Consider the following 11,713-nt stretch of genomic DNA (forward strand, 5'->3'; position numbering starts at 1 on the left):
TGGTGTCGTGCAGGGCATCCTGGGGGGCTCTGCTCCCACTCCCCACAAGAGAACGCAGGATATGGTGAGGCCAAAAAGGAACACCCACAGAGCCATAAGTAGGGGAGTCATATCACTATATTCTCGCTGGTGGCTGGGTTGGAGAAACAAGAAACAGGAGCCACACGATTCTCAACCCTCACTGTGCCGCTTGCAGGCTCAGCCACCATCTTCTTGCTAGCCCCCATTTTCTGCTAGCGTAGCCACAGCAGTTATATTAGTGGCCAATGGCTCACTGGTTACAGCTGACGGCCAACTAGCCACAGCTGATGGCCATGCAATCACAGTTGATGGCCATTTACTACCTGAGCCAGCACCTTTCTATGTGAGGCCGAGAGCCTGGAAACTGCTTTCTGGGGCTCTGTCCCCACACTTGGCTTATGTGTGTTGAGGAAAGTAAGAGAAGGGCCTGCCTCATACTTGGAACCCAGGAGCAAAGGGAACAGCTGTTCCCTGAGCCCAGAGGTGGTGGTGGTACCAGTGGATCCCAGCAGAGGACAGGGTCCCCAAAGAAGGCAAGAGTTGAAGAGTAGGAGAAGCCTATACTTGGGAGAGTAGGAGGCAGCAGGCCCCCTAGGAAATGAATACTGAATAATTTCAGACACTTCTCTATAAGGATGTGTGGGCTTGAGCCATCATAATCAGGATGCTTAAGGAAAATAAGGGGGTTTATTTGTTTGTTTATTTGTTGTAATCACAGGCAGTGAACACTAGACACAGAGTGTAGTCAACCAATTGTTCCTAGGTTGACTGATGGCTACAACCCTGTCCTAGATGAACCATCGGGGCCCCAGCCATTAGCCTCTACTCAGCACAATGACTGAGGTCAACTGGGTAAGTCAGAGGAATTGCTTTAATTGTGATCAGAAGATGTCATGCCGAGCTGCTCAGCTTCCGTGCCACCAGGCTGAAAAGTCCTTCATTGTTGGCCATGGTGGGAGGATAACTTTGAGAGATCACCTCAAACTGTTCAATGGTGTAGCCAGCCTCTCGCACAGCAGCCTCTACTGCCTCCCGGTCCAGAGAGAGGCTGGAGAACCTCTGCTCACCAATCATGTAGTAGCTGCTCTTCAGGGCATCCATGATCACCAGGTAGCCCCCCGGCTTTAGCAGGCTGCTAAGGTTCCTGAGGGCTGCGCGGTAGGCAGGGAGGTCTGGGCAGGCAGCATCCAGGCACAGTGTGCTGAGCAGGCAGTCAGCTGGGGGCAGGGAGACAGCACCCAGCGGCCGCCTCTGAGTCACATCACACTTCAGGACCTGCTTGACCACCCGCCTCAACTTCTCCTCTTTCTCTGTCCTCTTCATTCTGAAATGCAAAAACCAATAAACAGCTTGCTACCCCACTCATGGCAACCCCAGGTCATTTTGGTCAGGGCTGAAAATGAGTATATTGTCACAAATGTTATATCCTTAGTGGCATCCCCATCGTAAAGGCAGAGAAAGAAGAAATGAGGGACCACTTTGGCATCTGAATGTGACCACATTATCCTGTGCTGGTTTAGATCTCTTTATAAAGTGAATAATAACATGGAAATGATAATAAAAATACCTAGCTGCCTGCTTTTATACTGGACTGCCCCCCTGAAATTACTCTTCTTTCACTGCTTATGATAGTGCCTGGCCCATTTATTATCATTAATTATTGTTAGCCTTGTCCTCTGCCAAAGTGCAAGGCAGTGGCCATTTGACCCATACAGATCAGGTAATCGTGGGTTTCAAATGCTGATGTGGTATTTTTAGTAGCTGCTGATCAATGAAGGGAGTGAGGTCGTCCGCACACATTTTCAGAAATTGTTGAGCACTACCACACAGCGGTGGCCAGGGCCCCTCTAGAGAGAGAAAAACTTCAGGTTTGCATTCTCAGGCTCCAAAATACACTGCAGAGAGTGTGTTTTCTGAAAGAGATTGTTTTGGTAGCCTTGCTGGGAAGCCTATCCTTTTCTGCCAAATCAATGGGGTTCCTTGAGAGAAAATCAGTTAATGAAAGGAGCAGAGAAGGCAAGGGCAGGAGATGGAACAGAGTGCCATGGATCCTTTTGGAATTTCTTAGGGAAGGAATGAAGGAACAAACTGACAAATGAACAAAATTAAACAAACATAGAATGCACAAGACAAACTGGAGAAACAGACAAAGGAGAAAGAACGAGCATTAAATCAGAGAGGTAAGAGAAAGGGAAGACATGAATGTGTAAAGTGCCCATAAAGGCCATAGAACCAGATAATAGGAGTGATGACTGAGTATCTAGCCTTTTGAGGAAGTTAATCAACAAAACACTGGGGGTACAAATCCAGGCTTACATTCAGGAAACACATAGTCCCTTGGCTCCAGGAGAAAACAGCCACTTGGGCAACAAGGCTTGAAGAGAGCAGAGGATGGCCCAACATCAGAACAGGTGAGAGCCTGTTCTGGGACCATTTTCTGGTTATGACAAAAAGTCAATGGTTTAAATAAAACTTGGAGATTTACTTCCAGGTAGAACAATTTGAGATAATAGCAATTATTTGTGGATACCTATTTAAATATTTAGTTAAAATCTTAAACCTAGTGCATATAATCAGTTTTTACAAATATCCTTTATGTTTATTATAATTTTCCATTTCACAAGCTTAGCAATAAGCATATGAAAAGATGCTCACCATCTTTGGCCATCAGAGACATGCAAATCAAACTACGAGATACCATTTCACATTCACTAGTGTGGCTATAATAAAGAAGACAGATAATAAGTGTGGAAAAGGATGTGGAGAAAAAGCTAAAATAAATGAATGGAACTATATCAAACTTAAAAACTTCTGCACAGCAAAAGAAACCATAGACAAAATAAAGAGGCAAACAACTGAATGGGAGAAGATTTTTGCAAACAGTGCCTCCAATAAGGGGCTAATATCCAAAATATACAAGGAACTCATGCAACTCAACAACAAAAAAACAAACAACCCAATTGAAAAATGGGCAGAGGACCTGAAGAGACATTTCTCCAAAGAGGACATACAAATGGTAAATAGACATATGAAAAAATGCTCAACATCACTAATCATCAGAGAAATGCAAATAAAAACCACAATGAGATATCACCTCACCCCAGTTAGAATGGCCATCATCAACAAGACCAATAGTAACAAGTGTTGGAGAGGCTGTGGAGATAAAGGAACCCTCATACACTGTTGGTGGGAATGCAGACTGGTGCAGCCGTTATGGAAGGCAGTGTGGAGGTTCCTCAAAAAATTACGAATAGAATTACCATATGACCCAGCAATCCCACTCCCAGGTATCTACCCAAAAAATCTGAAAACATTTATCCATAAAACATGTGTGCTCCAAAGTTCATTGCAGCTTTATTTATGGTAGCCAAGACATGGAAACAACCAAAATGTCCTTCGATAGATGAATGGATAAAGAAGTTGTGGTATATATATACAATGGAATACTATTCGGCAGTAAGAAAAGATGAAATAGGACAATTTGTGACAACATGGATGGATCTTGAGATTATAATGCTAAGCGAAATAAGTCAGACAGAAAAAGCAGAAAACCATATGACTTCACTGATATGTGTTATATAAACCAAAAACAACAAAAGAACAAGACAAACAAATGAGAAACAGAAACTCACAGACGCAGACAATAGTTTGGTGGTTACCAGAGGGTAAGGGGGTCGGGGGGTGGTAGATGAGGGTAAAGGGGATCAAATATATGGTGATGGAAGGAGAAGTGACTGGTTGGTGAACACACAATGTGATTTATAGATGATGTAATACAGAATTGTACACCTGAAATCTATGTAACTTTACTAACAATTGTCTCCCCAATAAACTTTAATTTAAAGAAAAAAGAAAAGGATGTGGAGAAACAGTACCTACACACACTGTTGATGAGAATGTAAAATGGTCCAACTACTTTGGAAAATAGTCTGAAAGTTCCTCAAACATAGAATTACCATGTGACCTAGGAAGTCTACTCATATGTTTTTACCCAAGATAAATGAAAACATATGCTCACACAAAAACTGTGTGTATGTATAGCAACATTATTCATAATAGCCAAAAGATGGAAACAACCCAAATGTCCATCAACTTTTGAATAAAATGTAGTATATCTATACAATGAAATATAATTCGGTAATAAAAAGGAACGATACATGCCACAACATGGAAGAACCTTGAAAACATTATGCTCAGTGAAAGAAGCCAGACACAAAAGGCCACATATTGTATGATTCCATTTATACAAAATGTCCAGAAAAGGCAAAACTATAGAGACTGAAAGCAGACCAGTGATTGCTAGGTGTTGAGAGGAAAGGGGAAATGGGAGTGGGTACTAACGGGTACAGGGTTTGTGTAGGGAGTTGTGAAAATGTTCTAAGATTGTGGCGAAGATTGCACAACTCCATGAATATAATAAGAACTATTGAACTGCACATTTTAAATGGGTGAATTGTATGTTATGTGAATTTTATCTCAGTAAAGTTGTTATATTAAAGAGAGAGAGAGGGAGAGAGAGATTGAGAAAGAGAGAAAAAGCTTAGCAAGGTATTAGTTTTCAGGGAATTACTAACAACCAATAAACTGGTATATACAAGAAATAATAATTACTTTTAATTAGCTCTACCTGCTTCCCTATCAAGGGTAAAAATGGTAATAGTGTAGCCAATTTGTCCTGATTGGTCTGGACTTTTCTGGTTTTCTCGCTGAAAATCCCAGGTCCTGGGATTTTTTCCAACTCAGTTACGGCAAAACTGGAAAGTGAGTCATTCTAAAAGTAGAGTGATCATTTACAAAGCTGCCATCCAGCCTGATAGAAATTGGGTAATTTGACAGAACGTTTTAAGAATAAAAAATAATAATTCAACATTATGGAAGTTTGTGTGAAACATGGATTTGAATAGATAAATTAATCTAGACTAGAAACAATTCAAATAACCTATCTGCACATGTGGATAACTTAAGTGTACACATAAAGCTAAAGAGGCGACAGTAGAGTGTCCTTTTGAATGTGTTTAAGGATGATCTTCTATACTGGGAATATTTTGGGGATATGTACTTATTTAAGTGACTACATCAGAAGCAGGTTGGAACTCTGGGCCCTATCGTTTTTTAAGCTATTTAAAGACACAAGTTATCACAGAACTAGTACTTGCCAGTCAGATGATGATGGAAATTGTTCCCAAACTGTGAGACACACTGTGAAGTCTAGAAAGCTCACAGAGAATGTGCCAATTTGAGAGGGAAATTTGTTAGAAACACCCACCGTTGTGGATACCTGCTTGTCCTTGGACGTGTAGCAAACATTGGTGAACCCAGTTGCCAAGGCAGCTGTGTAAAGATTACACCTCAGGGCTTCTCGGGGACTGCATGTTCACCCACAGGGAAATGGACTTGCCTGGAGACACAGGCAATTACCACTCAGCCTCACATTTAGCTCAAGGGGTAGGTAAAACACACACTAGAAAACTGTTATGCAGTTTTACAGAAAGCTAACAGCAGTGTGGCCATTTCTTTAGTTCTAAAGATCTACTCTTTCAAATGAATCAATATACAAAAAAGGCAGCTATTTCCTCTATAAATATGCTATCTATAAAAGCCTGAGGGATCAGGGGAGGGGGGGAGGAATGGAAGGATAAAGAGTAGCACGCCTGGGAAGAACACTTTGAAGAATGTCTTTCCATATCCCAGGTAATTATCCCGAAATTTAGAGGAGCTTTCTCTTGCCCTGTGCCTCCTAGGCAGGTGGTAGATCAGAATCCCCCAGACAGGCTTTTTTTCGATTACACTCACCTCCCCCAAACCCCATCCCCAGAGGTTCCAGCTGGGCCTCCTGAGGGAGAACCATCAAAACGTGTAATGGAAATAAAAAAAAACTAAATAAGCTTGGATGTCAATGTAAGAATTCTAAGAGCAAGGAATAATGGTTGGTAACCCTTTGGTACAGGCCACAGATAAATTAGGTAAAAGACATTCTAGGAGGGAGAGTCTAGAAAGCAAAATGCATGCAGTCATTTATTTTACAAATATTTTTTGAACCTCTGTTATGTGCCAGTAAGAGTGCTGGGTAATGGGACCCCAGGGTGGAACAAACGAGAAACAGATCTCATCCTCATGGAGCATACAGTTTTGTGGGGGAGAAAGAATTAATCCAACGATCATCCACAAAAATGAAAAGTTAAAGTTGTGGTAAATGCTAGGGAGAGGAGGGACATGGCTCTGATGGAGAAATGTTGGGACTTGACTTGGTCTAGAGTATCAGGGAAAATTCCTCCAAAAAGGGGTCAGGTAAGCAGAGATAGAGAGGATAAATAAGTAGGAGTTAATCAGGCCAAAGAGAAGAGGAAGGGGAGGAGGCTATTCCAGTAAGAGGAAATAGCAAGTGTAAAGGCACGTACTTGCGACGCCTCACATGCAAAGGCCATGTGGTGGGAGGAAAGTTGGAGAGGAGAATGCCAATGAGCTGGATCTCACAAAGCAAAACAGGGCATGGCAGAAAGTGAGGCAAAGGGGCTCAGCAGGTGCCAGACGGAGCAAGGCTTTGTGGACCACATTAAGAATTTTGCTTTATATCCTGAAAGCAATGGGAAGTCATTAAAGAGTACTAAGGAAGGCAGCAATGTGACCAGATTTATATTTTGATTTAATTATATTGGAATGACAGTGGAGGTAGAAGGCCAGTTAAGAGGGAATGGATGGTAGCTTGGAGCAAGGTGATGAAAAATATGGGAAGAAAGATACGGTTCAAGAGAAACTTAGAAAGTAAAACGGATAGAACTTGGTGCTGGTTTTAGAACATGACTGAGAGGGAGATGACAAGGTTGGCTTCTAGGCGTGTGGTTTATCCAATTAATTATATGATGGTGCCATTCAAGGAGATGAGAACATGAGCAGATTCAGGGAAATGGAGCAGATTTGGGGAAGATCATAGCTCGATTTGGGGCATCTCTCATTCTCCTCTAAACCCCTCTAATCCATTCTCCACACTGTAGTCAGAGAAATCTTTGTAAATGTAAACTGGGTCACATCACTCTCTTGGTTATACCTCGAATGCATTCTTGTTACACTTGAAGTTCACAATCTTTCACTTGGCCTTGATGCCCCAAATGATCTGGCACTTGCCTGCATTCCCTGATGTAAGCTTTGGGGGACAAGGGGCCTCCTCTGTCTTATTTACCATTCTATCCCAGTAGCTAGTACTGTGGCACATCATAGGTGATCAATATAAATTTGTTAAATGAATGATCAAATGCTAGCTCCTTTAACCATGAGCCAAAAGTGTTAGCACTTGTCTCTTGAGGGGCATTGTCTTATCAGGAAATCAGAGCCCTTTCCTGACCAAATCACGGGATATGTTAATAAAAAATATATATGTTTTCCCATCATGTTAATCAAAAATATATATGCTTTGCTTGAAAAGACAAGTAAAGGAAAGACAGAGTATGTTGTGCAACACACAGTGTGCAGTATATGATCAAAGGGGAAAATATAGGAATATGGGGAAAGGAGAGAAAGATTTTATGTGAAAATTAAATCCTTGGTAAAGGCAGTGGGAAGACAAGAAAAATGTACAAAAAAGAAAAAAGAGCAGGGGGACAAAAAATAAGTATTAGGTTGGTGCAAAAGTAATTGAGGTTTAAAGGGTTAAAAACAATTGCAAAAACAGCAATTACTTTTGCACCAATCTAATATAACTGATCACATAAGAAGCAGCAGACAGGGCTAGCAGGATCCTAGGAAACACTAAAGTCGTCTTTTCATACAGTTTGCAAAAAATTCTGTGGGTGAATGGCAGTATGCCTACCAGCAAAGACGTGATGCCCGAAGAGCTGATGTTTAGATAGGCAGGAGAGTTGGAGGTACAGCAGGACAAAAGAATGACAGTGAAATGCAGAACTGGTCACCTCTGGCTGGTAAGCTATTGCCAATTTCTCATGTGGGGAGAAATAATAATTTAAACTAGATGTGTTTGCATAAGTTTACTTGTAGATAGGGTAGTATCAGATTTGGGTCATTAGTTGTGAGTATGTAAAGCTCTAATAGATGGTGAGTAACAAGTTATTTTCCAATAATTCCTTTATGCTGCTAAACTCATTTTAAAAATATAGTTGTCTTTTGTTGTATCTGGTGGTGTCAGCATTCACCACCCTTACAGCAGAATTCTTTCGCTTGGATGGCTAGCAACAAAATGGCAGTCAGGGAACAAACACTGACACTCAAAAGCTGCTAGTGAGGATCTGGTTTTGCCTCTTGAAGTTGTCCTAAAACGAGGTCCTAATGTACCTGGCCCTCACACTGAACCCACACACAGTTCTGGAAAACTTTTGCATCTATCCCTCTTGGTTCCATGTCCATCTCTTCAACTCTCTCCCTGTCTCTACTGTTGCTCTGGTGTGCGTGTGCATGCACGCGCTCATGCTCACACACATCTATCTCCTTCTTGCTCTCTCATTCTCCACTTGGATTTCTCTTTGGTCTCTCTCTTTCTGTCTCCTTTACTTTTCAAGTTGGACTCAAAGGATAATTTTTGGTTCTGAAAAACAAACTGTCACTCAAGTACCCTCAGAAAGCCCAGAAGTAAACCCCAGTTTCTCTACCTGTTCCCTTCGAGCTCACACACATAGGCCATCACTGGTGACCAGTCGAAGGCCCCTGGCTCCTTCTTCAGCCACTTCTCCAGCTCCTGAAGGTTCTGGTCACTGTAGTCAGTAGCAATGATCTCCTTGAAGGATTCACAAGCAGAAAGGAGCTGATAGATGGTGGGACCAGAGCCGATGTCAATCAGGAGATCTCCCCTCACACCATCTGGTTTAGAGGAAGAAATGGGGAAGGGGAGTCACGCATTATGTGGTGGCAGATAGAGCTGATTTGCACTGTCTTTGCCAGGACTGTGATGGAGAGCCCCAAGGAGAGCCCCGAGGACAGACCATCCCTCTCATGCTAATGGACCAGCGCTGCTCACTCTTCTTCTGTCAAAGTCTTCTTTTAAAACAGCTTTCCATTTTCTATTCCCTAATCTAGGGTGAAGGCATGCTGCTAGGATATTTTTAGGTCTAGGAGAAAGACAAAGTAATCTACATCTGGTGAACAGACCAGAAAGATTGCTACACAGCGAATGTCAAAACTATTAAAGAATACTTTTGGGGAAAGTTAATTTTTTTAAAAAATAATTGAACTTATATAATGTCTTTATCCAAAAAGCATCCAATTCTTCATATGTTGGGAAGTCTGAGGCATATTCACAACATTCCTTTGAGTTAGGAACAGAATAAGTATTAAAATCTCCTTTTGCTAAGTGACCCATCACGAGGGTTAAAAAGTTGGCACTGGTCACCTAGCAAATCGATATAGAATCAAGGGCAGGACTCCCAACCTCTGGTTTCCCCTTTGTATTATGAAACAAGATAATACATATAAAACAAGCACTTTGTAAACTATAAAATACCCATACAAACATTAGTTTTTATCCTAGTTAAATAAACAGGTGATGCCAAAGGGCTGTCAAGTAACAGTAACTCCAAAAACCCAGTCGTGCCGTGAGACCCCATCTAGATGACTCACATTTGGGGTCAGGGATGGGCAGGAAACACAGACAGCCGACAAACTTACCTAGGCAGAATATCTTGAAAAGATTTTTCAGAAGGAGCCTAAGAATCTGGTTTTCTGCAGAAGGCGAGGACCCAAAGCTGTAATATTTTTCTAGGTAATCTCGAGGGTTAAAATGACTCAGATAAGTCTCCTTGGAGGTGAAGCCAGATTCCATTGTGTCCCACTCTTATGTCACCTGTCCACTGCTCTACTTCCCTTTCTCCAGAAGCCGGGGAAGTCACCCAGCCGAAATTGTCTTCCTGACTTTCAGGCTGTCAGCTTTTCTTCTGTCAGGTCAGCCCACCCCTTAGAAACAGATGTTTGGTTAAACGCTAACTAAGAAAAATACACCAAAACTGTTTTGGCTATTGTAGGAAATGATGAAATTTCTGGGGAAGGGAACCTAGGAAAAGCAAGGGAAGGGCCATGAGCTGCACACAAGGTTGGCCAAGGGGTGAAGTTCAGTTTGTAAGGGATTCTAGGTGGGAGAAATCAACTGGGCTCATCAGGGAAATTATTTAATTCTTAGAAGAACCACTAAGTTCAGAGAGGTGCATCATCTCCCCACAGCACCATTCTTCTTCTCTTCTTTCAGTGGTTCTCCCAGGAAAGAGAGCCACAAAGAATGGTTTAAATCTAAATATGTTCAAGAAAGAAAATTAAAGAGGGTAAAGAGGAGGACAGGAAATGTGTTCAGGGCTGAGGAATGTTGGTTAAAGAAGGAATCTCAGATGAAGTCTGGAAAAAGGCAAGGCCAAAGAGCAATCTAAAAAAACCTGATGAGGCTTCCTGTAACATCTATGCCAGCCGTAGTCTGTAATTCTCTCCTCGTGCCCCACATATCCCTCCATCTCCTCCCTATTCGTCTGCAGCTTCTCCCACCACTGCCATCTCTCAGCATTTGGCAAGCACGTCCCCGCAAGCCTCCCCGCTCCTTTCAGTCAATACAAATCCTGACAGTTCTTTCAAAGTGAACTGTAAGCCCTCTATTTCTTATAAGAACTCCTTAAATTTCCTTTTATGAACTCATTTCCCTTAGAATTAATGCCACCTAGCCAAGCACTTGATTCTGTAGAGTCACGTACTTGTTCCCAGTTTTGTCTGTGCTAATTTCACTTCCCAAACTAAATTTTGCAAGTATGACAGGCTGAACCACCAGCTCTTTAAGCTCAGACCGTGGCTCAGTTCTCCTTATATCCCCTATTGCCCCTCTGTTGCGAGTGCCTGGAAGGGCAGTTGCTAACTTCAGTCACTTCCTGAAAGTCAAGAGGACATTAACCCCTCATCAGGGCCCTACGTCCCTGCGTGGTAGTTGTGACGCGAGTGGGGAACAAAGTCCTGTCACAAAGGTTCACATAGAGTAATAGCTTTATTTGGGAGCCAATGTCCCTCCAGAGGCCAATGCTCTGGTAAGCACAGAAGGTTATACAGAGTAGAATAGAATTTAATAAAGAACCAAGTCCCAGAGTGAATTGAGGTGGTGAAGGTCCCTGGTCCAGGAGAGGTGACTGGGCCCACGTCAGGTCTGAGGCAAGCTGGTCTTGCAAGGAGAACTTCGGAGAGTCCCGTGTGGCGGCTTGCCACTCGCAGAGGACTCTGTAGGATAGTGTCTCATCCAGAGGCTCCTGGAGGGTCTTAGCCGAGTGTCCAGACTGCTCCCAGCATCGCTCTGGAGTTCTGCTTTTGTCCTCTTTTCCTTGGACTTGTTTACTTCTTAGGTGATAACCAGAAGTTGTTTGCCAGAGTTTTTTACCTCTTAGGTGATAACCAGAAGTTGTTTAGGTAAAGGTGCTTATCACTCAATTTTGTTATGCTCAGATTCACACAAAAACATGTTTTTTACTTCTCTCTTATCAGTCTCACACGTGCAGTCATAATCCTGTCCCTACTAGTAAATAACTTGTTTTGCAAACCTCAATCCAACATATATAATACATTTTATATGCTCTATACAATTTTATAGGTTGGTCTACCTAGTAGGTGTTCAAAACACTGGTTGATTAGTAGACTGTTGTCAGTTGCACCAAATGCAATTGTAGTGAGTACCCAGTATTCTATGGGTGATGACTTAGTAAGTTACAAGGCACAGAAATTTATTCAAAGA

General features: G+C 42.2%; 1 protein-coding gene across 1 annotated transcript; it reads right to left on the bottom strand.

Annotated features, from left to right (window-relative positions):
• Positions 1 to 703: 703 nt before the first annotated feature.
• Positions 704 to 10,346, bottom strand: NNMT (nicotinamide N-methyltransferase). The gene is made up of 3 exons (XM_019753351.2): positions 9,631 to 10,346; positions 8,619 to 8,826; positions 704 to 1,345 (listed from the first exon to the last, which is right to left on the bottom strand). Exons 1-3 carry the CDS (start codon positions 9,782 to 9,784, stop codon positions 913 to 915), a joined length of 795 nt encoding a protein of 264 aa, XP_019608910.1. The 5' UTR covers positions 9,785 to 10,346; the 3' UTR covers positions 704 to 912.
• Between the last annotated feature and the right edge of the window lie 1,367 nt (positions 10,347 to 11,713).

The sequence above is a fragment of the Rhinolophus sinicus genome, linkage group LG06 (assembly GCF_036562045.2).
Source record: "Rhinolophus sinicus isolate RSC01 linkage group LG06, ASM3656204v1, whole genome shotgun sequence".
Taxonomy (NCBI): domain Eukaryota; kingdom Metazoa; phylum Chordata; class Mammalia; order Chiroptera; family Rhinolophidae; genus Rhinolophus; species Rhinolophus sinicus.